The 26,700-nt window shown below is 35.3% G+C and overlaps 1 protein-coding gene across 1 annotated transcript in view; it reads left to right on the forward strand.

The window, feature by feature from the left end:
* LOC137927405 (cytotoxic granule associated RNA binding protein TIA1) overlaps positions 1-25,575 on the forward strand; it is a 114,226-nt gene extending 88,651 nt beyond the window's left edge. Inside the window, exons 5-9 of the mRNA XM_068771203.1 lie at positions 19,711-19,891; positions 21,042-21,171; positions 23,698-23,876; positions 24,755-24,887; positions 25,495-25,575. Coding sequence (XP_068627304.1) covers positions 19,711-19,891; positions 21,042-21,171; positions 23,698-23,876; positions 24,755-24,887; positions 25,495-25,536 — 665 coding nt within the window. The 3' untranslated portion in view covers positions 25,537-25,575. The remainder of the gene's footprint in view (positions 1-19,710; positions 19,892-21,041; positions 21,172-23,697; positions 23,877-24,754; positions 24,888-25,494) is intronic.
* The last annotated feature ends 1,125 nt before the right edge of the window (positions 25,576-26,700 follow it).

Below are 26,700 nucleotides of genomic sequence, written 5' to 3' on the forward strand. Positions count from 1 at the left end.
AGGAAATTAAATTTCTCGGTGAGTTTGAAGATGTTTTCAAAACAGTAGAAAAAAGATTAATATATATATATTGCATTTCGTAAGTGACTTTTTTAACGAATAATTGATCGCATTTAGTTTCAACCTTGTCTTAACACATATATATACTGTTAAAATCATTTTTTAATGTTAGGATTTATATTCCACAGACATTAGCGTCCGTGCCTTTACAATTACGTTTTATAATTCCGAATTTTGGTACGTTTTTGCATGTTAATGTTTAACTATCATAAACTATTTAACCCAGAGTTCCTTAAACTTTTTTGTGTCGTAGACCCCTTGCCATGTTTTTCCGTGTTGGGTAGACCCCCTACTTACCTGATATTGATTTCCTGTAAATTTCTAACTGTAGTGAAGTTTAGTGTTAAAATCTTAAAGTAAAAACAAATGCTATGTTATGAAAATATATTGCGACCACAAAGCGAATACCAACATCCTACAACTTACACAATTTTATAAACATATATAATAATTTTTTTACTTCATAGGTATTTTTATAAATAATGTAAATGTTTTCATATTATAATATAGTATGATGTAAGTAAATAGGTACTATCAGTGTATGTGTTGACTCCCATTTTCATTTCATGGATCCCTAAAATTTTTTTCGCTGACGTAGACCCCTTGCAGGTTGTCATAGACCCTAGGGGTCGATATAGATTACTTTGGGAATCACTGATTTGACCCTTTCGTTACCAGCGCCGGAGTTAGCTTGCATCCACCTTATAATGCGGGCTTATGTGTATGATCCCTGTTTTAAGATTTATCACGGCCAAATAAATTACTAAGAATTATCCTAACTTGTTTTTTTAATTAATATACCAGTGAAATCTTTAAATATGTAACACAAATGAGAAAATTCTAACATCAGCCTACCGCCATGCAATGTGCAATTCGCGGCGCACATGCACGGTTCAGTAGCGTCACTTCGGCGGAACGTACTGCGGTAATGAAAGGGTTAAAACGGTTTTGAAATCAACTAATTATTATGATTTTTTTAATCATTGGTTTTTTGTTTGTTTATTGTCAAAGTTAACAAAAGCCTCTAAAGATGCCTTCGTTCATATCATGATACCTTCTAGTAGATCAGTGATTCCCAAAGTGGTCTATATTCACCCCTAGGGGTCTATGACAACCTGCAAGGGGTCTACGTCAGCGAAAAAAATTTTAGGGATCCATGAAATGAAAATGGGAGTCAACACATACACTGATAGTACCTATTTACTTACATCATACTATATTATAATATCAAAACATTTACATTATTTATAAAAGTACCTATGAAGTAAAAAAATTATTATATATGTTTATAAAATTGTGTAAGTTGTAGGATGTTGGTATTCGCTTTGTGGTCGCAATACATTTTCATAACCTAACATGTGTTTTTACTTTAAGTTTTTAACATTAAACTTCACTACAGTTAGAAATTTACAGGAAATCAATATCAGGTAAGTAGGGGGTCTACCCAACACGGAAAAATACGGCAAGGGGTCTACGACACAAAAAAGTTTGGGGAACTCTGTATTAGATTCTAGAATTTACCGAATAACGTCTAAACAGTTCGTCTGATATTAAACGTTATAACAGCGTACGGGATATCCCTTGAGGCTTTAATTCTTCAATCATAAATTCCACCTCGGGTCTAATACCTTCCCGCGTTATTCGTTGCGAAGATATCCCCTCTTGCCTCCTAATTCCCTCTACAACACTTACACCCATACCTCTTACCTCATCAGGGACCAATTCAATCTTAATTATAGTAAATTTTAAATCAACTGTTACATGTCATATACATATGTGGTAGGTGGTATAAATCTATAAATATTTATATATATATATATTTTTTAAATTAATTTTGAACTTCTATGTCCAGCCGTGGGAGCCTTACTAGTTACCTAATGATTCATATAAGAAGAATATATAAGTCATTTGGACTAACTCTCTACGTCAAACATTGTTGTCTTTAAATTGATACGATTAATCACATTTATATGTTCATCGCTTTAGTATATATCAAAGATATCTATATAAATATATATATATATATATATATATTTATATATATATATATATATATATATATATATATATATATATATATATATACCTATCCCTCGATTGACACGGTACTTGTTTTACACGTTTTCGCTTTTACACGGTTTTCCAAATAAGTTTTTTTATTATTTTAATCGCACTCTAAATGCTACTGTGATTGAACACGTGTGCTGTGTACACATTTCACGGGGAATCCCGAGCTTATGTGCTGACTTGCTGCACACGCACACTGTGTCTGTATTTCTTTGTATAAAATTAAAGTTTTATCTACGGAAAATTGTATATGAGTGAAAGTTTCACAGTTTCAGAAAGATTTAATTTTACATATTCGAAAATTATAAATGAGTGCATAATTTTGATTACTATAAATAAATAAATAGTGTTTCCGTAATATATTAAATATTTTATCTTGTTAAATTAAATATTTTATCTTGTGTAAAACACAAAAGGAAACGACGCAAAGCGAGGTATTGATGTATAAAATAATTACCTGTCGTTACAGACTGTACTGTCAGAAATAATTAGCCAGTTGCATTACAATTTAAATAATAAATTAATGTAACATTTTCTAAAGTGATCACTATACAAGCTAATTGTAAATAGGTAAAAAAACTTTAAAGTTATTGACAAAGGGCTTTTGACAGACAATTAATCTGTAAAAAAACTAACAATAAACCAGGAATATTTATGTTCAAAATTAATATATTTATTTAGAATTGTGAGTGTCAATGTTAGTAATTATACGAATAACTTTAAAAAAAAACAGTAAATTTGTTAAAAAACTTTACATCGTATAATTCTTTTTAGGTTAGGTAAGTAATGAAAATCAATATAGATAATAATAACAATAGATATTTGTGAAAGGGGTACCGAAAAAAACGTTTATGTTTATTGTAAGTTCTTATTAGAATAGTTTTATTTATAATGATCGCAGCTTTATGTTAAAATATTTTAATAATTATATTAAATTAGGAAATGCATTCATTGACTACTGTAAATGATATGTGTTGAAATATATATTTAAAAAAATCAATAAATATTACTTCGCTAATATACTTGCATTTACAAATATATTGGTCAGATTGAATAAAATCATTTTTGAACGCATTTCAGAAAGCGCCATCTGTCGGGAAAATTGTCACTAAATTGTCGTAACTACAATCGTCTGTTAATAGGTGGCGCTAGTTGTATATTAAAACATGCTATCGTTTGATAGCCGGAGCGGAATGGCATAGTCGGCGACGCAGGCGGGTAGTTTGTCTAAAGCTGTGGACTTTCGAGTCTAACAGCACCCGCATATAAATTTTTGCTTACTGTTCGCACTCATATGTGCTGAACGGTGCCCAATACTATATGCTTCTAGCAGATTATAATATACTCTCTAGTCATAGTGTACTCTATTCTTCATTTAATCATGATCAAATCATAATGATGAAAAACTTCAATGTACCATTTTGAATACAATAGTGAACTGTAAATGCAGTGTTGTATTTGTATATCTGTAACATAAGGTTTTTTTTAATAAGTATGTATAAAAATATTACACATTTATATATACATATATATATATATATAATTACGATTTTCCCTGCATTGTAGTGTACTTATCTGCAAGTGATATATTTTTAAATAAAATTCATCAATTTAAGGGTTAAATTAAATGTTGATAAATAGGTGGTACACATTATAATTATTTGGTAGAATTTTCTAATAATGTACTTATATAATTATGAAATTTATAATTAAAAAACCAGAAGTCTGGTGTCTGTATTTGTTATTCTCTAACAGAAAAAAAACCTATTCTTTCATATTTTTTTTTATTAAACCGAGGTGTAGTGTACATTATATACTCAACCTTTTTTGTATATAATTTTTTAAATCCTAGTTACGGTTGGGGTGTAGCCAGTAAGACTTTTTTTTAATTATAAGATCTTTTAGTTAAATTAATGTAGAAAGTATATGTTAGAATTTAGTAATGAAATTTATTAGTTTTTACGTGTAATCAGGTGTTTCAAGGGAATAATACCATAACTTAAATATATATTTATATGTATACATAAAAAAATTCTAGTCATTTTTCCCATTTCGCTTTAGACAAAAAACGTTAAACATTTTTACTTTGTTTATTTTTTTTTTTTTTTCAATTGACTCGCATGATGGTCTATGACCTATCTGTTCTGAGATATAGGTGGTATTCTGTATACTGACTTTTCTTCTTGCTTATATTATAACATCTCAACAGTATAATTTTTTATTACTTAACTAATAATATAACCTACCGACTTATATTATGTAACCTTATTCTTTATGATCACTACTATATAACATGACGTATCTATATATTTTGTTGTATGTTGGTGTAATAAATAATTCATTTAAAAATTATAATTAGAATTATTAAATTATAATAAGACACAAAAATTATTGTTAATATTTTCAAACAATATAAAATAATAAAATCAAAATTAACATAAAAGTTTTACAATAATTAAATAGTTTAAAAACGTACATGTGTACTGCCAAATTATTGTAATTTTTAAATTTGTAATAAAAAAATAATGTTTATTTTTACGACCATAGATCAATAAAGATAGAATCAATATCAGAGGCTTTATTTTTACAATAAAAAATTAAGTAATGCCTTAATCTTAAAAAAAATAGCAAACCTTTGCGAGTTTGTTGTCAGTTGTTCCCAATAGATGGCGCTACATGCCAACATAAATTTTAATTTTAAACTGAAGATTATAAATTATTGTAATGATCGCGTATAATAAAAACATTTTAACTTTGACTTAAGGTAAGATATTCAGCAATGGACATATAACAGACATCATAAATAATTTTTTAATTTTTTTTTTATTGTCAATAGCAGGAATTATTTGTTGTTGTTTGTTTGTTTGTTTCGATTGAAGTTGATGCTGTTAGCCCGGGCGCTTTTACAGCTTAATCGGAACTTAAGGAGTCCGTGAACTTAAAAATAAAACTTAAGCTGGAGAGACGCGTTTCAGTTGTAAGATGATGCACGTAGTGAACCGCTCTACCCGAGTAGAGCTGTCTTTAGTCTCTTGTGAAGTTTGTGCTGTTAGCCTTGCGGCTTTTACAGCTTAATCGGAACTTAAAGAGTCCGTGAACTTAAAAACAAAACTTAAGCTGGAGAGACGCGTTTCAGTTGTAAGATGATGCACGTAGTGAACCGCTCTACCCGAGTAGAGCTGTCTTTAGTCTCGTGTGAAGTTTGTGCTGTTAGCCTTGCGGCTTTTACAGCTTAATCGGAACTTAAAGTGTCCGTGAACTTAAAAATAAAACTTAAGCTGGAGAGACGCGTTTCAGTTGTAAGATGACGCACGTAGTGAACCGCTCTACCCGAGTAGAGCTGTCTATAGTCTCGTGTGAAGTTTGTGCTGTTAGCCTTGCGGCTTTTACAGCTTCATCGGAACTAAAAGGGTCCGTGAACTTAAAATAAAACTTAAGCTGGAGAGACGCGTTTCAGTTGTAAGATGATGCACGTAATGAACCGCTCTACCCGAGTAGAGCTGTCTATAGTCTCGTGTGAAGTTTGTGCTGTTAGCCTTGCGGCTTTTACAGCTTCATCGGAACTAAAAGGGTCCGTGAACTTAAAATAAAACTTAAGCTGGAGAGACGCGTTTCAGTTGTAAGATGATGCACGTAATGAACCGCTCTACCCGAGTAGAGCTGTCTATAGTCTCGTGTGAAGTTTGTGCTGTTAGCCTTGCGGCTTTTACAGCTTCATCGGAACTAAAAGGGTCCGTGAACTTAAAATAAAACTTAAGCTGGAGAGACGCGTTTCAGTTGTAAGATGATGCACGTAATGAACCGCTCTACCCGAGTAGAGCTGTCTATAGTCTCGTGTGAAGTTTGTGCTGTTAGCCTTGCGGCTTTTACAGCTTCATCGGAACTAAAAGGGTCCGTGAACTTAAAAATAAAACTTAAGCTGGAGAGACGCGTTTCAGTTGTAAGATGACGCACGTAGTGAACCGCTCTACCCGAGTAGAGCTGTCTATAGTCTCGTGTGAAGTTTGTGCTGTTAGCCTTGCGGCTTTTACAGCTTCATCGGAACTAAAAGGGTCCGTGAACTTAAAATAAAACTTAAGCTGGAGAGACGCGTTTCAGTTGTAAGATGATGCACGTAATGAACCGCTCTACCCGAGTAGAGCTGTCTATAGTCTCGTGTGAAGTTTGTGCTGTTAGCCTTGCGGCTTTTACAGCTTCATCGGAACTAAAAGGGTCCGTGAACTTAAAATAAAACTTAAGCTGGAGAGACGCGTTTCAGTTGTAAGATGATGCACGTAATGAACCGCTCTACCCGAGTAGAGCTGTCTATAGTCTCGTGTGAAGTTTGTGCTGTTAGCCTTGCGGCTTTTACAGCTTCATCGGAACTAAAAGGGTCCGTGAACTTAAAATAAAACTTAAGCTGGAGAGACGCGTTTCAGTTGTAAGATGATGCACGTAATGAACCGCTCTACCCGAGTAGAGCTGTCTATAGTCTCGTGTGAAGTTTGTGCTGTTAGCCTTGCGGCTTTTACAGCTTCATCGGAACTAAAAGGGTCCGTGAACTTAAAATAAAACTTAAGCTGGAGAGACGCGTTTCAGTTGTAAGATGATGCACGTAATGAACCGCTCTACCCGAGTAGAGCTGTCTATAGTCTCGTGTGAAGTTTGTGCTGTTAGCCTTGCGGCTTTTACAGCTTCATCGGAACTAAAAGGGTCCGTGAACTTAAAATAAAACTTAAGCTGGAGAGACGCGTTTCAGTTGTAAGATGATGCACGTAATGAACCGCTCTACCCGAGTAGAGCTGTCTATAGTCTCGTGTGAAGTTTGTGCTGTTAGCCTTGCGGCTTTTACAGCTTCATCGGAACTAAAAGGGTCCGTGAACTTAAAATAAAACTTAAGCTGGAGAGACGCGTTTCAGTTGTAAGATGATGCACGTAATGAACCGCTCTACCCGAGTAGAGCTGTCTATAGTCTCGTGTGAAGTTTGTGCTGTTAGCCTTGCGGCTTTTACAGCTTCATCGGAACTAAAAGGGTCCGTGAACTTAAAATAAAACTTAAGCTGGAGAGACGCGTTTCAGTTGTAAGATGATGCACGTAATGAACCGCTCTACCCGAGTAGAGCTGTCTATAGTCTCGTGTGAAGTTTGTGCTGTTAGCCTTGCGGCTTTTACAGCTTCATCGGAACTAAAAGGGTCCGTGAACTTAAAATAAAACTTAAGCTGGAGAGACGCGTTTCAGTTGTAAGATGATGCACGTAATGAACCGCTCTACCCGAGTAGAGCTGTCTATAGTCTCGTGTGAAGTTTGTGCTGTTAGCCTTGCGGCTTTTACAGCTTCATCGGAACTAAAAGGGTCCGTGAACTTAAAATAAAACTTAAGCTGGAGAGACGCGTTTCAGTTGTAAGATGATGCACGTAATGAACCGCTCTACCCGAGTAGAGCTGTCTATAGTCTCGTGTGAAGTTTGTGCTGTTAGGCCGGCTTTTACAGCTTCATCGGTGAGTTCACGAAACGAAGGGATCCGTGAACTATATAAAATTTACAAGATTCGAGTTTCCGAACCCGTATCAGTACTCGGCGGGGAGACGAGGTAGTCACAAAGGTAGTGGCCGCAAGGCCAACCCAGGCAGCCCACGAGGACACAAACCCAGCGCGACCCAGCTGGCCGGCAGAACTTACGAGGTCTTACTCTGGTCAGTGTTACTGAAGTGTACTGAATGAGGAGTTAAGTGTTGACGGCAGCGTGGACCACTCGGCAATCTAAGGATAGTAGAGCTAAGTGTTGATGTTGTATATATGCTTGGGACGGCAGCGTGGATCACAGGCGGGCCAAGGATAGATCCGGATCCAAACTTGGTTCGCCCATGCAGTTCGGTTTGATCAGTCTTGTTTGTATTGGACATGACGCCAACTTAGATCAGCTTAGCCAGACTGGATTTACCCCGAGACCTGGGACCCCCCGCCCATGCAGCTCGCGGTCATAGAGCGGGCAGCCAGCCCCTTAAGAACGGGTGTTGTGGCGTGTTGAGTAACGGTGGGTGATGAAATGTCGCAGGTGAAGTGGTTGCTGGTGGTGTGTGATCAGCAATTGCAATGTTGTGAGTGTCTGCAACAGGTGTGGTGTGGTGTGTGTTCGTCTTGGGAACGTTCTCTTGTCCGTTACTGAGGTACAGGGGGAGTAACAAAAGCACCCGCTACGAGAGGATTTGGGTGAGAAACCACCGAGAGTCAAAATATTTGGTGTATTTCCGACGCATTTCAAAATGTATTCTCACATATTCAAAGATGTCTTTAACAATTTTTTACATAACTTTATTTGATTTTCGTACATAATTGACCACATTAAATAAAAAGTTCTCTGATGTTTTCTTATAAAAGACCGCAAGGAAAATTTAGTTCAGCTAAACCCCCTGGTACATTTATACCATATTCCAAAAACGACAATAAATGTAAAGTTCTTCGTCATCTTTAATCTGTTTATACAAATCTAATCTTGGCATGTGATAATGAATAAGGAGCATATAAGATTTTGCTAATTCAAGGCGGTAAGGTAGCAAAGTTCCTGAAAGAGCCTTGGTTCATTATGACCCACACATGAAGACTTGAAGGCAACATATTCTGACAGAGGCTTAGACCGGCTCCCCACCACTAACGGTTTACTGTGTAACACAGAACTCCTTGAAGGATAGAATATAAGAAAATGTAAAACTAATGAGGAATGAATGAAAGGCGATACAGAGCGAAAGAGAAAGATAGTGGAATTATGGAAAGAGAGAAATGAACGACAGATAACATGAAGTATGAAAGAAGAGAAAGAAAATAAAAAAAATGTATGTGAAAAAATAAAATAAATGTAAACAAAAAGACCCTGTCCCACACCAGATAGGGGGTACGAGAGGCTCCCAATAACGGGAGCCATAAAAAAAAGAACTCCTTGAAGGTGCCTTGGTTCAGGCCCTCAAGCTCTCATATCACTTCATTAGACGTACCATAGAGTGATTTCTTGGACCTTCACGAGAGGACCTCGACTTGGGCTATCACTCGTCGATAAATTATACAGGGTGATTGTAAGTAGGAGTAAAAGTTTTTTCTTTTTAAATGGCCCCCGCTATTGGAGGCCTCTCGTACCCCTAATTAGTTGGGATCAGGGTCTTTGTTTGCAAATAAGTTTTTCATTTTTCATCTTTATTCTTCACTCACTGTCATACTTCTCAATTTCTTTTATTCTTACCTCATTTCCTTCACAATCTTTCATTTTGTTCTTTCATTCCTTCTTGCTTTCATCGCCTTCCTACATTTTTTTTTATTATTATTATTTTATTATTTACATTTTTTTTTCAAAACTTTTTCTGACAAATAATCACCCTGTATATGTGTTTGAAAATAAATTTATTGTTGAATAAACTTAACCACCGTAATGGTTTATTATTGTAGTGCGATACGCACGGCCACGTATCCCCCTTCCACTTACTCCCACTCTCCCCCTCTGACTCCCCCCACTCGCCCACTGGAAAACAGACCCACTTCTCTCCGAACCCTGCTAATTAACAGCAAATTAATGACTGCGTAATTAAAAGATTAAATGCCGCTCTGGATATTTCAATGTAAGCATATAATTATTTTTTACGAGCTGCATGTGTTAGGGTTGCCAGTTATAAACATACTAGTGCAGAGTTCCCCAAACTTTTTTGTGTCGTAGACCCCTTGCCATGTTTTTCCGTGTTGGGTAGACCCCCTACTTACCTGATATTGATTTCCTGTAAACTTCTAACTGTAGTGAAGTTTAGTGTTAAAAACTTAAAGTAAAAAAACATGTTAATTTATATATTTATTGATTGAACTTAAATTAAAACTACTCAAAATAAAATTTTGTATCTGTTATGTAAAATATACGTAACATTAAATAAATATAAAATAAACTATAAATAAAATAACATAAGCAATAATTCAATATTTTAGCGACGATGAACCTGATGCTTTAATAATAAATTATCAACATTTGGCGTCAATTTTGTAAGGGTTAATTTTAAACCTCCTCGGTTAATGATGTCCAGTCTGTGGACCCCCATTTTCATTTCATGGACCCCCAAATTTTTTTTTGCTGACGTAGACCCTTCGCAGGTTGTCATAGACCCCTAGGGGTCGATATAGACCACTTTGGGAATCACTGTACTAGTGTGTTTGTATTATTTATATTTATTTAGCTAAAAGTTACACAAACTATTCTAGTCAATAAACCCCACAACCACAATCCATCACAGCTAAAGTACTTTTAAAATCTTATTTTTAGTTTTAATTTATATATAAAATACGGTTGGTTTAGTTAGCAAAATTTGTGATAACTTTCCCATAAATCTAAATAAATGGTCGTAAAATTCAATAAATATCAAATGTGATATATGCTTTAAATGAATGTATAGATCATTTGCCGGCGAAAATATTTTTCACTTATTTCCGATCACCCTGTATAAATTTATCAATCTGTAATATATGACATTATTTCCTATTGGAATGCGACAGATCAATGTGTTGTAAACAATGATTAATCTTAATATATATTATATAAAGTATATTATATAAGTATAGTAAAATATATATTATATAAGGTTACATATAGCACTACTTTGGTGATTTGTTACCGTACGAAATTCCAGGCACAGAGTGCCGCAACGCCATCTTTCAAAAAACAGCGAGAACTTATTCAAGGTCCTAATAGAAATATAAATTTTATAAGTTTTTTGTTATATTATCATTAAGTTGTTTATTATTTCTGAAACAATTGATTTTTGTATATGGTGTATTCTACTTGTTGTTCACTTATTTTAAGTGTGTATGTTTATATATATATATATATATATATATATATATTCCAAAAGTTTGGAACCACATCTGTTATTAGCCATTGAACATTTACAGCAGTTATTAGTGTGTGAATGAAACAAGTTAAATCAAGATTATTTTAAGAAGTTAATAGAATGAACTTTGATGAAGCCAAAATTTGATTACGTTTCACCATTTTTTGTTAATTTTTTTTGGTCTAAGTTACCTTTTTGTTAAGTTTTATATCATATAAGTTTTTGAAGATCGTTAAATATTTTTAATTTCATTTTATCTCGTGAATTAAGTAATCAAATTTTTGCTTATATGTCCACTTTACTGTACGACTACTGCTACATAGTGGAAGTAACTATATATTGGTCCTTTTCTTACTTAGGATAGACTTCCGCAAAGTAACGCCTGAATCCATTATATATGTGTACACACACATATATACATACGTATATATATATATATATGTGTGTGTCTGTGTGTATGTATACACAATTCTGTGTAAGCGCGTATCACACCAGTAGAAATTATAAAATCTAGGAAATCGACTTTAAAAACTATCAAGTAACAATTCTAAATAATTTCGCAAGTAAAAGCATTACATTGAGAACAACAAATAACTCAAACGAAACTTTGTTATAACAGAACTCTCTAAGTTGTTTTACTGTTTTTGTTTATTTTATGGTTTAAATTTAACCGAAGTTTAATTTGGTGGAGGTAAGAAATAATAAATTACAAAAAAAAATTCTCAAAGTGTCTTTGAGCGTGCAACCAATATATATATATATATATATATTGGTTGCTTTGTTATATATATATATATATGTATATATATAATTATGTGTGTGTATATATATATATATATATATATTCCGTTTTGTTATGAACATATGTCTACATTAGCTTCTAGATATCTGTTTAACTATATGACACGCAGAACGCGGTGAGTTAGACAAAAGTCAAGCCATCTGTTCTTATAGATCTCGTGTGCGTTTTGTGTCTGTGCTGCGAATTAATGATCCTGCTACTTTAAAGTTGCCTCTAAGGTTTCATTGTGGTTCTATATGACTGATATTAGATACCCTGATAGATATAATAATGGTTAGGTTAGTAAAAGAAAGTAACAAGAATAGTCCGGTACAAGTTGAAGTGACAATAATCAAGTCGCAACGTACAGACAACCGCTTGGGAAGTCAATCTGGTGAAGACAGAAGATGATGGATGTACATTCCAATCGGTGTGCAGTGATGGACGTATGGCGGACAGTCCCACTATATCGGACTGTCCTGTCCGCGGCGGCAACATGCGCGCCCTAGCGCATTGACGTAAGCTAGCAGCCCGGATCCACGGTCGCTCGGCGCGTGCGCACTCTGGGTTCGACGGCACATCTGCGCACACGCAAGCACGCCCTAATAAACTCTCGCTTCGACGCGCCTACCTTTGTATAGTGGTTGTGTGAACAATAAATTAGGATCTTCTCAATCGCATTCGTTTATTTAATTTCACCACCACAGACGTTTTACAGCTGAGATGATGATAATTAATCAGGTTATATCATATATAAATAAATTTTTAAAAACGCGATTACATATTTTCAATCTAGCGCGCGACAACCCTGAACACGACGCGATATATTCATTGAGTTGTAATCCCACGCCGTTATGTTTTTCATTTCAGTCGACGAGTCCAGTTATTTATATATTTGCGTATATATGAATTGCACTTCTATATTTTTATACATTTTCTTTTTTCATTTTTATTTATTTATTTAATATTCTTTATTGTACACGATAAGATACATAATATACAGATACAATAATAAACAGAAAAGTACAATGGGCGGTCTTATCACACAAGGCAATCTCTTACAGACAACCATAGTAAGGAAAAGATAATAGTACTTATAAAGGGTAGTTCACGTGTACAAAAAAAATACATGTTCACAAACAAATAAATATACATAAACATACATAGTCATACATACAAACGTATATAACATATATACTTATAATAAAAAAGGTTTAATACATGTTATAAATATAATACAATAATAAATAAAAACATCTAACTGACTTCGATCAGTATTGGTTCGATCGCACTTGCCTCAGAAAGAAGCAAGAAGAAAAAGAAATGAACTAAGAGATAGATAATTATAGGTCTAGTAAATGGTTCTTAACCTTTTTCTTGAAAATAGGTAGGTTTTTATCAGTGGCGTAGCTATGGTATTTGGGGCCTGGGGCAGATTGGGGCTTGGTGACGCCCCCCCCCCCCCCTCATAAAGAGTCTAAATAATTTCAAAATTCAAAACAGAATGTAGTTAATATATTTTTTTGGTTCAAAATAATAATAAATATATATAAAATAACATTAGATCTTAATAAAATTTATTGGGAAAATTTAAAAACGAACATTCCTCGCTTTTTGGCTTGCAAAGTCATTAATCACATATCAATAGTGTCGACTACTTCATGTTCTATTGACATTATTGCAAGATTATTTAATCTATTTATCATTAAATAATCTTGCAATAGTGTAATAATTTATTATTTTGTCATTTAGGCCCTTTTAAAAAACGCTTTATGTGTTTTGCGAATGAAAGGCTTAAACACTGTGTGTATTATAATTTGTAACCGTTTACTTTTTTTAAATGTTCATTTTAATTTACAACTTTTTTAGCACAAAAATAAACATTTCATTATTCATCATTCCAAAAAAAAATCAAAAAAATTATTTTCTACTTTGGTGCCCCCCCTACTTGTGGTGCCTGGTGCGGCCGCCCCGCTCGCCACCCCCTAGCTACGCCACTGGTTTTTATATTAAATAGGTTTTTATATTCTTAACCAGAGGCGGCTTAACATATAGTGCAGGGTGTGCAATGCACACAGGCGCCATCTCAGGGGGCGCCGCGGCGCTCAGAGCATCGTCTTGCACCATCATGGTACAACTATAGAGAAACTATACTAGCGTAGTACAACAATGATATGACAGAAGTAGCCAGCCAAGGCAGCAGCGGCTTCTTTTTCGAACATTTTGTTTCATCTCGAAATAAACCTTATTTGATCGCAGCGAAATAGAAATTCGATACATTTCACTTCTATTTCGCTGTCCATAAAACTTAAAACACAAGAAACATGAACAATCGCGGTTCGCCGCTTAGTTTCGCAACAGAGATGTGCTACAGGCATAAAAACAATGAGTGTCATTCTGCCGTCATAAGAAGCAAGGCCGTAACTAATACCATACTGTAAGCTATACATACTTATAAAATAGCTTGTTGGGATATAAAAAACTTTCTTGTTACGACGGCAAAGTTGATAGTTATAGCCACGGGAGGGGGGGGAGGGTCAGGGCTAGGTGGCGCCAGGGTTTCATTGCACACGGGCGCTACACGAGCTGCAGCCGACCTTGTTCTTAACTGCATAGTACGGTCACCAATTGTATATCTAGAATGGTTTAGTTAAATTATATAGAAACACTAGCTGATCCCGCAAACGTTGTTTTGCAAAAAAAATATTTTTAATTTTCAATTTAAAAATAAGGGTTGATCGTAGAGGAGTGAAAATTTATGATTGTATGTATTCTTGTATGCTGTATCATAAAAAAATAAAAACAAAAAATTTCGTTAAAAAAATAAAAAAAAATTTTAAGTGTGAACAACCTTTATCACTTAGGGGTATAGAAAATAGATAGTAGCCGATTCTCAGACATACTGAACACGCATGTAAAATTTGGTAAAAATCGGTCAAGCCGTTTCGGAGGAGTTCAAGTTCGAACACCGTGACACGAGAATTTTATATATTAGATAAAGCTCTATTAAAATGGGCGGATTTAAAAAATCGCTCAACACAGGCGTAAGTTACAATAGATTCAAAGACGTCAAATCAAAAAGGAAAGGAATTAAATTGACAATTTAATCAGACATTGAGATGCTCTCAATCTAGTAGAATAGTAGTTTTCGGTACGAGTCAATGCTTCTCCAGGACTCCTCGAATTTCGCCATTTTAAAAAAGGATTTAAACTAGACACACTAAGTCCCCTGCCACCTTAAACCTACGAAATCTAATGTCATTTGGGCAGCAGTGGCAGTCCATATTAATAAGCCTATGTGGTCGCCAAGGTCTAGCTACCTGCAGCTACTTAAGGTTCTTTTTTTTATGACCCCCGCTATTGGGGGCCTCTCGTACCCCTATTTATGGTGGGACAGGGACTTTATTTGCAATTTAATTTTTCACATGATTTTTTATTTTCTCTCTCTTCTTTCATATTTTACTTTCTCTTTCGGTCTATTATCTATCTTTCATGCTATATTTCTACTTTCTTACCCTTTTGCTCTGTTCATCTATCATTCTTTCCTCTTTTCTTTTTACATTTTTATTTTACATTTTTACTTATTTTCTATAATACATTATATATCACATTTGAGTTTTAATTTATCACATTTCTTATTGTATATTTGGATTTTTATTTTTTCGTATAACGTTTTTAACTGTTTTCTTGCAACATGCGAGGAATTCTTTCCTAGTTTCTTTTTCGCCTATCAGGGAGGCTATTGTCTCCTCCCTGATTTTTAACGCTACCTAAGGTTCACAGACCGACAAGCACGGTGTAAGAAATCCAGTCATAAATTGAAGAATAGTCCTTGTAAAAGACGTCCTTAGAGTCCTAGTGGTAATTTATGTGGAGATACCATATTTAGCGCGAAAAGAACGGATTACCAGTTTCGGTTGCAAAGAAGGGTCGAGAAGGTAACCATAGCCTCACTTGTGAACAGTAAGGAAAGTCACCAGATCTTCTTAAACATCTGTATGAAGGTCACAGGAAAAGATAATAAACATGGGGTATAATTGAAATCTTCTTCTACCTTCCCTTTTCCCTTTATTTGGGATCGGGTCTCCTTATCAATTTGCGCCAGGCCACTCTATCCTGGGTTGTCTCTGCATCAAGTTGAAGGGTTTACAGTTCCTTTCCGATATTAGACCACCACGTAGCTTTTGGACGCCCTCTCCCTCTTGGGAATTCTGGGAGGCTTCAGGCAGTTTTTGGTCATCTGGTTTTCGTTGAATGTGGCCATACCATCGCAATCTATTTTCCTGTAATTTGCTGGAGATCGGAGCTACCTTAAACGAACCTCTGATATATTCGTTCCGTATTCTGTCCATTCTAGTGACGCCACGCGACCATCTAAGCATCTTCATCTCATTGACATGAAGTGTTTGCTCGTGTCTCTGACTTACAGTCCAGCATTCCGAGCCATAGAGCATAGCTGCATTGGATATAATTGAAATAATTTAAATAAAACAAAAAATGAAATGAAAGTGATAATATACTGTTATAATTTCGAAAGTCGAATAAAAATAAACTGTGATATAGATAATAAGAAAACAAAACAATATTAAACTAAGGCAAATAAATAAATGTAAAAAGTAAAAAGAAGTTAATATGTAAATGTAGTATCCTGCAAAAAAGGCGATGTACAAAACGAAACGTAAGAGAAAGAATACAAGATATCGTGTAGAGAAAAAAAGAGAAATGAATAGAAGATATTTAGAAGGATGAGAGATAGTGACAATACTTCAGTGAAAAATAATTAAATATATAAATGGTACCCGTTTTACCATAGTAGAGGATAACCAGAACCGAAATTAGCCGATTGTCTCTTTCCAAAAGTCGATGTGCAATATTTATCGCCGGGTAATGTAGTTAAATTTAAACAGTTTCAAAGAGAACTTCAACAATGGATATCTTGTTACGGGATATATAGAATACCACAGAAGAACTATAGCTTATTACGAAATGTATGATCCATGGCGCGAGCAGTGTTTAATTTAATATTTAATAAAATGAAGCGAAATTTTTTAGGTTCTATTTTTCGTATTATACGTAACGCTCGGTTGGTCAAAATTAGCTATATTGCTGTTATACTGCTATATATAATGCTATTTAAGGTTAAAAAAAGATTTAGTTTATACCAACATAACGGCTATGCCGAAAAACTGGATTTATTATTAAATTAAATTTTTACAACACACTTTCGCGCCTATAAGATGAAACGGTATTATATTCACAAATAACTATAGTATATACACCTATCCCCTAATTTACACGGTAGATACGTTCCTGAGAAAAACGTGTAAATCGAAAATTATATTTTTTATGTCAAAACCATGTAAATCGAAAAACTTGCAGATAATGTATGATTTTGCTATTTAATAGTTATGATTTTTTTCAATTATTTTAAGTGTACACAGAAATAAAAAAAATGCATTGACAAGTTAAAATATTAAATATATTACGGAGACACTGTTTTTTTTATTTATTTGCAATACATTAAACAGAAGAACAAAAAAGAAATTACTCTCATTCTTTTTTTCGGATTCGATTCGAATCACTTCGAGGTCCGATTTCACTTTCATCACTCGAAGTTATTTGTGCCGATTCGATGTTTGAAGCAGAAATATTTACATTGTGAGAGATGGTAATAAAATCGGTTATTAAAACAAAAAAAAAACTTATTTGTAAAACCGTGTAAAACGAGTACCGTGTAAATCGGGGGATTGGTGTATTTTTATTTAATTTCTTCATCTGTTTAAGATTATTACACACTTAAAAAAGTAATCAAGCATATGACATATTATAAAACTTTTCTTGCAAATTGCAAATGGCGTCATTGACAGTTCCGAGTTGTTGCAAAATTTAGGAACTAATTTAAATTATTTTATGCAATGACCAACACTAAAAGTACACTAAGAATTAAAAATGCTGGAATAATTAATTATTGCGTTGTGAGAAAGCATTTAATGAACCTTCTTATAACTTGTACACCAATACCTCGCTTTGTTGCGTCGCTGCTTAATTAGTACTAATTTTCACTGTGCGTCGTTAGATTTTCGAGGTTGCGTTGTTTTGGGTTCGAGTCTTTAATTTTTTGTTGGAAATTTTCTTTTTTTTTTTAAAGATGGCAACACTTGTTTCTAATTGCGCCATGACATCAAAACTCAAGGATTCCCTTTCTAACTAAAAATCAACGCAATTTTAATACAGTTTTATTTTCACTTTGTTTTGTTAATTTTAGAGTTCAGTTTCAATTACGTAGTGTGTTGTAATGTAGTGTTTTGTGCTTTTTTTTAAAAGAGAGAATAATAAATTTATACAAATATTTACGTGTTTTTCCTGGTTACAAAAAAGGTATATATTTTTCTTATTTATTTATTGGCAGAGTTATATTATTTTTGTTTTTTAAATGTTTACTTTGGTCAATTTTCTTTTCAAAAAGATATATTTTCGCAACCCTGGAAGCTATCTTCGATGTTTACATGGTTTACTATAGAAAATCTTAATTCACTTTGCGGCGTTTCAATTTGCGTCGTGTTTTTTTGAAACATAACCACGACGCAAAGTGAGGTATTGGTGTATGTTAATATAATATACATTATAACGAGTGCGGTAATGGATCTTACCAAAACAATTATGAAAATGAATCGATAGATATAGCTGTGACTTGTCTAGTTTTGTCACATTTCTTCTTTATTTTTATAAACTTAATAATAAAAATCTGTAAAAGTATTGCGTAAATAATATAACAATGGAATCTTGTAATTAGCAATCTATCAGTGAGACCGGAAAGTAATGTCGTCTTTGTCGACGTATTTTACAGAAAAACCGATTGATTGAACGCTCCGGCATTGATTTGTATACTAGACAGCAGAAGGTTGTTCATAACGAAGGTGAATATATTGTTGATTGGAAATAAATACTTGTTAAAAATGCAGTCGTGTGAATTTAACTTAGAAAAGCGACATTACTTTCCGGTACCACTAGTATAATTAAGTTTTTTTCCAAGTTTATTTCATTTATAGTCCGGAAGGTTTCTTGAAATGAAATATCAATAAAAATTCAAGTTCATAACAATAATATAAATGTCGACTTGTAAGTAAAGGTGCAAATATTTTGGTTGTTAAAATGTTTCATTGTAAATATAACATGACACTATTTTATAATAGCGCCATCTAGTAGTAGGCTATCACATATACACAGTGATTATCAGTGTTAGTTGTATTATACTACCAATAGAGAACGTTATAAGCACTAAACAATCATGCACGGTATCATTAGGTGTATAGAAAATAATATAAAAAATATATTTTTAAACTGTAGGACGCTTGGTATTTAAAAAACTTAACAAACGTTCCACACGTTTGTTAGTTTTTTAAACGCCAAGCCAATGAAAAGCAAAAAGCCCAATTTTTCTATTTTTAAATGACAAATGGGAGTCGTTAGGCGTGTAATGAATGCCAGATCTGTACCTGCATCCAACTGACAGTCCAGTTGAATAAATATTCACTTATTAAAATTTAGATTAAGGAATACAGGATAAATAGTTTACTTAATGTTGTAATATTTATTATAAAAACTCTTTAGGTGTTGTTGCCTATCATTGAAATTGATTTTATATAATTTTTAATTACTTTGTATATACGTAATTTTGTAAAATATTTCCGTCCCACATATGTTAAAACACATTTTGATAAAGACAGGTTTACATGGTTTAGCAACCTCAAACTTAAACGTGTTAAGTCCATGTTAAAGTTGTAATGTCCGTTATCTCTGTTGCACGAAATACGACTGACAAAACGTCACATAGGTAGTGTGGGACAGAGATAGATGCTCTACCAAGCCGAAATTAGCATATTATCTCTTTCCAGATGTCGATGTACAATATTTATATCCGGGTACTGTACAGATGTTTAAAATAACAATCATTACTCCAATTCCAGTGAACTCCAAGCCCTTGACCTTCGATGAAGTGTACAACCAGAGCTCTCCAACCAACTGCACCGTGTACTGCGGCGGCCTCACCACTGGACTCACCGAAGAGCTCATGCAGAAGACCTTCCAGCCCTTCGGCACCATCCAGGAGATAAGGGTCTTCAAGGATAAAGGATATGCTTTCATCAGGTAATATACATTACATTGTTACAGTTATCGAAAGACACTGGAGCCTGTTTTCAAGCGGTCCTAGTGGTAATGTAGGGGGGGGGGGGGGGGGTTGTCCAATAGTGGACATCTTACTCCCGAAACGTTGATGTTGATATTACAATAAGTTACATAACTTCGGCATATTTTAGAGATATATATACATAGATACCTCTAAGTATACTTCCTGATATATATATGTAACTATAATGGCGACGTTTCCGGACACATGTGTTCATTATTAAACAGTTTTATTTAGTTCGTCCCGTACGGAATTTATTTGGATCAAAATTAGAAATTGAAATTTAAGCACCTTCCCGTCGTCAGATTGATCTGTAATTTGGTACACACATTTAATTTAGATGACAATACAATATAATAAAATCAATAACATTATAAATCTAAGATGGCCGCCGATACATAATGGCGGATCACGTATTTTTCTTTAACCCCCTCAATATTGGTATCAAATGAAAGGGCTACACTAGTAAAACACGATGATTATGTCAAAATTTAAAATTCAAGATGGACGCCGTTTCAATATGGCGGACTAGGTACATATTTTTCCACAGCCACCACAATATGGGTATCAAAAAACCGTTTAACTTAAAGTTTTTTAAATGTATATATTTTATTATAAGCAACGTAACAAAACAATCTTTTCGTTCTTAATTTCTCGTGACATTACATCGAATTGACGGTTAAACATCAAACATAACTAAAGTGATTAGTGAAAAATTATTTTATCTTCAATCCACACGGCCATCCTGGTCAACCAGACGAATCATCTCCAGAGCTGGACCAGGGTCTAATCACATCTCCTGAACTATGAGTGTAATGACCATCGCCATCGCGACGATTCTTCTCTGTTGTTTCATAGGGTCTTGAAAATTTGGCTTTATCCAGAAGGCTTTATCTTACTGCCTAGTCAAGGCTGTGTAAAGACGCTGGATACGGGGAATACCGATCGTTATGGCAATCTTTGCTGGAAGCCTATGCCCAGCAGTGGGCATCTATATGCCGATACAATGATGAAAAAGTGTTAAAGATCTAGGGGCCAAAAATACGTAGTGTTCTAACTAGAACGCTACAACCTACATTGTATTTATGTTAACATACAAACATGTTTCAGATTCTCCACCAAGGAGAGCGCCACTCATGCTATAGTGGCTGTCCACAACACGGATGTGAATGGACAGCTGGTGAAGTGCTCCTGGGGTAAGGAGTCAGGGGATCCGAACAACGCACAAGCTCAAGGACAAGTAAGTTGCAAGAGTTGGAACCTTTTTTATGATGTCCAGGGGGAAATCTTCTCGATGTTCAAGAAACCCTGCTTCAGGGGGGAGGTAAGGGTAAAGTTAGATTCCTACCCACTGAAACCCCATTGGTGGTCATCTGCTGTATGTCAAGACATCCCAGGGGGAAGTCGAACCTCCCCCGGCATCCTCGCAGTACCACAGCAACATGGGATCATTTATTGCTGCTCTTGACAGGTTTACATTGACTGGACGAAGGCCCCCACTGTCAAATCCTGCGATCCAACAGGCAGGGGATACCAGGAGATGTCTATGAGCAGGATCATTCCTCTCTGATCCCGCTTGGCGGCCTTCTTCACCACGCTCTCGTAGAACGCAACCAGCTGAATAGTTAAAACCTGACTTAACCTAAACAAGAAAAAACCTAACCTCAGCTCGCAGACTACAATAAAGACTTGTCCTTTATATTCCCTTATTGTTTGTCTACCTCACTTCCCCACCAGGCGTCGAACCGTCTAGAAATTACCCGTCAGCGGTATTCTTTTTATGGCCCCCGCTATTGGGGGCCTCTCGTACCCCTAACTTATTGGGATCAGGGACTTTATTATTCAATACCTTTTTCAGTATTTTCTTTATTTATCACTCTCTTTCACGCGTCACAATATCTTCCATTCTTTAGTTTCGTCCTTCACAAAATCTTTCGTTTTACTCTTTTATACCTTCTTTCTTTCCTCGCCTTTCTTCCGTCATCTTCTTACTCTAAGGTGGCTAGGTACGTTTATTTTATTATATTATTTTATTTATTTATTTTATTTTTATCATTATTAATACATAACAATTCTATACATAATTTGTCATACATTTCTTTTTTTTTTTAATCGTTTACATGCTTTTTTATTTCATTTCTTGTTTCTGTTCCTACTCTGTTTTATACGTATGGTATTTAGGGAACGGGGAAGACCAAGAAGTTACCTAACCGTGAGAGAACATGAGAATGAAACTTCCTAAAACATCTTGATACTTGTAGAAAACGATTTATAATTAAAGTTAATAAACCTCTTCAAACGTTCCATTTTATCAAGATGCCTTTATCATATCTAAAGATAACAGTTAATTAAGTTTGATTTTACATCGTATTATCTAATGGAATTATTTATTTTCCTTTATAAACATCGCCGGAGGAACCATAATAATTAGCATCTGAAAGAAATCACTTTGAAATGTTAAATTTGCTTTTACAATGACTCTGCTACTTTTGACTTGATCAAATTAATTACGTCATAATTATTCAGTGTGTTCTCATTTACGATTTTAATTCTAGAATTTGTTTTCATTTGCTTGTTACTTTGTATTTAATTAATTTATAATTAAAGTTCAAAAACATTATTTTGTATTTTATTTATTTAGATAATTTATGTATTTGTGTTATTATAAATATAGTTAGCATAAAATATCCATTTATAGAAAGATGCCGATTTTAATAGAAACTTGAATCAAAGTGAACTTTCTTATTGTGGCATTCTACAAATTAAATCAATATGGGATATGATCGCGAGTTCTCGGAGTCTAATCAGTAATAAGGTGATAGGCAAAGGAAAGAAACTGATAGAGCCTCTGGATTAGTAAGTTGAAGTGACAGTGTGAAGGCTACATAGGAAGCTGAACAAATATCCGTTGGAGCCTTGAATCTTCTAATATATAAAATTCTTGTGTCACGGTGTTCGAACTTGAACTCTTCCGAAACGGCTTGACCGATTTTTACTAAATTTTACATGCGTATTCAGTATGTCTGAGAATCGGCTACTATCTATTTTCCATACCCCTAAGTGATAAGGGAGGTCCACCCCTAAATTTTATTTTTAATTTTTTAGACAATTTTTTTGGTTTTTATTTTATTATGATACAGCATACAAAAATACCCTAAAATTTTCATCCCTCTACGATCAACCCTTATCTTACATTTGTTAATTAAAAACTTTATTTTTTTTGCAAAACAACGTTTGCGGGATCAGCTAGTATCTATACGAGTATATCAGGGACTGGTAGGAGAACAGTCCCACTGGAAATTATGTCCAACAGTGAACATGTTGTTCCATAAATCGTTGATCTTGTAGGAAGACATTCTACGCTCCGCTTCAAGAAAAGCATTGTTTAAATATTTAAGTTACCTGTTAGGTTTACATAGTAAATAAGTTGATTACGTTTTTAAAGAATATATTTATTTATTATGACTTATGCTTAATCTTATAACTAGGAAAACAACACTGAACCGATGACATGGGGATTACACGTGCAAGTACTACAGAGAAGGTTCTAGTAAGTTAGAGATAGTACTCGGTTAGAATTTCCGAGAACCGTACACAAAAATCTATAAATGACTTCAAGGTCACGCGTGTTTACGGCACTTCTTGATCCTAGGGTTCAGTGTTTATTGTTTAGAAGGTTCTATAACTCGTGCTTTGTAACAATATACTAAATTTTTTTTTTCAGTAAATATGTTCGCATTTTATAACCAAGATGGTTCTATTCCAGCTCGGAGGAACAGCCTACAGTCCATTTGGCGCCGCCTACACTGCAGGAGGAGTACCACCAGCGTCTTACTGGTACAACACCTACCCTCAGCAGCTCGGAGGGTTTCTCCAAGGAGTTCAGGGTGTTCAGGGATACTCGTACGCCGGACAGTTCGCCGGCTACCAGCAACAATACATGGGGTAAAATGATAATTACTTTTATACCCGAATATACACTCATCAATAACATCGTACCCGGTGTCTCTCCCTGCAATAGTTCCAGCACCCGCATTGTGAATCCATGCAATGTTGAGAAGTATCGCTAGTACATTGTTTGTTACCTTTTTTATCCGGGGGCGGAAATCTTCCGGACGTTCAAGATGCCCCGCCTCTGGGGAGAGGACAGGGGTATGTGGGATTCCTACCCACTAAAACCTCCCCCGGTTGCCCTTTGCGCTATAGGGGGGACCGCGGTATCTCCCGATAAGGGATCGCCACGCGGTCTTCCCTCGCGCCGTGCTATTTTTCGAAAGCCCGTCCCGGGGTATACGTGGATACGCTACCCCCGAAACCCTCGTGGTGCTATCACGATGGTTCGAGACCACGTCGAACCATCGTCCGCCTCAGAGTCGCCGAAGCTAGTGGGAGTTTAGGGCCCCCACCCTAAACTCCCACTAGCTTCGCCGACCTCTGCCGATCCCGTTCGGCTGCCTCCTTCTGGACCATGACGGTCTCACAGAAAGAGGCCACGGCTCTCCACGCCGATGACCCGCTTAGCATCGCCGACACGACTGCTGACAAGGAAAGGTCCTGCCCGATCTCGTCCGCCAGGATCCGCCGCTCCGACTGCCACGCCGGGCAGTCCGATCTAATTGCAACCTATTCCTACCTAACCAAATTTTAATTGATTCTATCGATCCTCCTTTGAAGGCCCGTCCCAGAAATGTCCCTGATTATTACCCCTGGGTAGACCGATGATATAGTTAAGGTTGGGAGAACTCATTGGATGCAAGCAGCGCAGGATCCAGCACCTTTAACTTTACGAAGAAATTTAATTCCTTTGATTCGTGATGTTTCAGCATGGGCGGCGTGCAGCTGCCGTGGGCGCTGGGCGGAGGCGTAGGCGGCGTGGGATCCGTGGGCGGTGTGGCCGCGATGTCCCAGCCCCCGCAAGTCCTCCACTACCCCGTTCAGCATTTCCAAGTGCAACCTGTAAGTATAGTCTACTGTACGTTACTCTCTTGTAACATCTTTGTGTTACAAGTGAGTATAAAACTAATGTACATCTTTTCTTCGAATGAGAATTTAAAGAAGATACTCTTCTACTCTCTAAATTACCTTAACGTTTACCATGATCTGTTTATCATCAAACAAACACTCTTTTTTTAATATATTGATGATCAGTCATCTTCATTTTAGCTATTGGTCCACAGGTGGACATGGGTTTTATCTATGGATTTTCAATAGGATAAATTGGAAGCTGCTAGAAGCTGAATGAAGTCTACACTGTGTATGGACATTTTACACTGCACTTGCCAATCCATGGTCTCCTCTCCAAAATCCTAAGCACCAAGCGGTTATCTGTTCAGCTTTTATGGCCTACCAACAGCAATTTCAACTTGCATTCTTGGTTAATTCCATTCGTCCAAGGATTTACTTATCTCTGATTTTTCTATGGGTCACTGAGCGACCGCCAATGGAACTTATAAGCAACTCAAGGATCCAATAGACAAATCTCTAATATATACTCCACCATTGTCCGTTGAGTTGTGTATTCTATCTTGTTCGATTGTATTTTAAATTGTCTTTCTGTTTATAGATCGCAGAGGATGAGTGGTTGACTCCAAGCCTCCTGGTGTGAGGGCAACGCGCCCCCCCGCCCGAGCTCCCCTGCTGCTGTCTGCAAAAGGAGTGGATCTGAAGTGTTCTTAAAGCCTTTTCACATTCCCGCACAATTTTCTACTAACTATTCTCTCTGTTACACTTGACTTACTTTCTACCCTTTTTTTTGGTTACAATATCATTCTTCTACTTGTTTCTTTTGTTACATTTGACTTATTCACACTTTTGCTTCAATCTCCTTACTTGTGATCGTTGTTCGGGCTATTGCCATGATGTTTTTTTATAATGTTATTAATATTTTAATGTTATTTTTATGTAACAAACATTGAACTTATGTTTGGTTACACATTGCTTATAATTTACAAATAATTTTAATCGGAGAATTAATTTTTAATTTACTTTTTTTAAATATTGTTTTTAATTATATATTATTAATTGACAAATACATGTGAGATATTTTTTGTTGAAAAGCTGAGACGTTGGGCCACGTATCGGGCGCGGTGTTAGCTAAGTATAGATAACTTATCGTAGGCTTCTGTCGACCACAACTAGGTCATTGTATCTTTTCGGAGGAAGAAGCAAAATGTGAGTCATTCTGAACGAAGTAAATATTTATTTCTACCGCCGCTTACGAGAATATATGCGATTCAGATAAGAAAAGTAACTTTTAGAACATATATAGTTATTCGATGTAAGGTTAATAAAAGAATAAGCGAATAGGTTAAGGATATTTAAGCGAAGGCTTTGGCGGATTGAGTTAGACGGGTAAGGTTACCGTGATCGTACCAAAAACATCAGAAAGCACAAGTGTAGAATAAGTTTAGTGGGGGAAAAAAAATGTAGTATTTTGGAAACATGTTTAGTAGCCCTAGACGACAATTAGGATGGGTGACATCACTGAGTGAGATGTTTTTTTAAGACAATTTTATATCCGAAGAGAATGCTAGGTACGTATAATACATTAATTATAAGTATAGTGCAAAATGCAAAATATACAATGAAATTTCTAGATCACCGGAATTTCTGTTTCACCTCTCTCTCTATATACGTTTAAGTTTCCAGTGACGAGAAAATGCCAAAATCAGACGCCTGAATGACATTTTAAAAAAAAAACTCACAAATCACTTATTAAATACTGTTATATAACAAAAAAAATGGTTGTGTCTAAATGTAAAAGAACACT

This window comes from Battus philenor, unplaced genomic scaffold (genome assembly GCF_028537555.1).
Source record: "Battus philenor isolate CCGP_79_NKW_IND1 unplaced genomic scaffold, ilBatPhil1.0.hap1 SCAF_30, whole genome shotgun sequence".
Lineage (NCBI taxonomy): Eukaryota > Metazoa > Arthropoda > Insecta > Lepidoptera > Papilionidae > Battus > Battus philenor.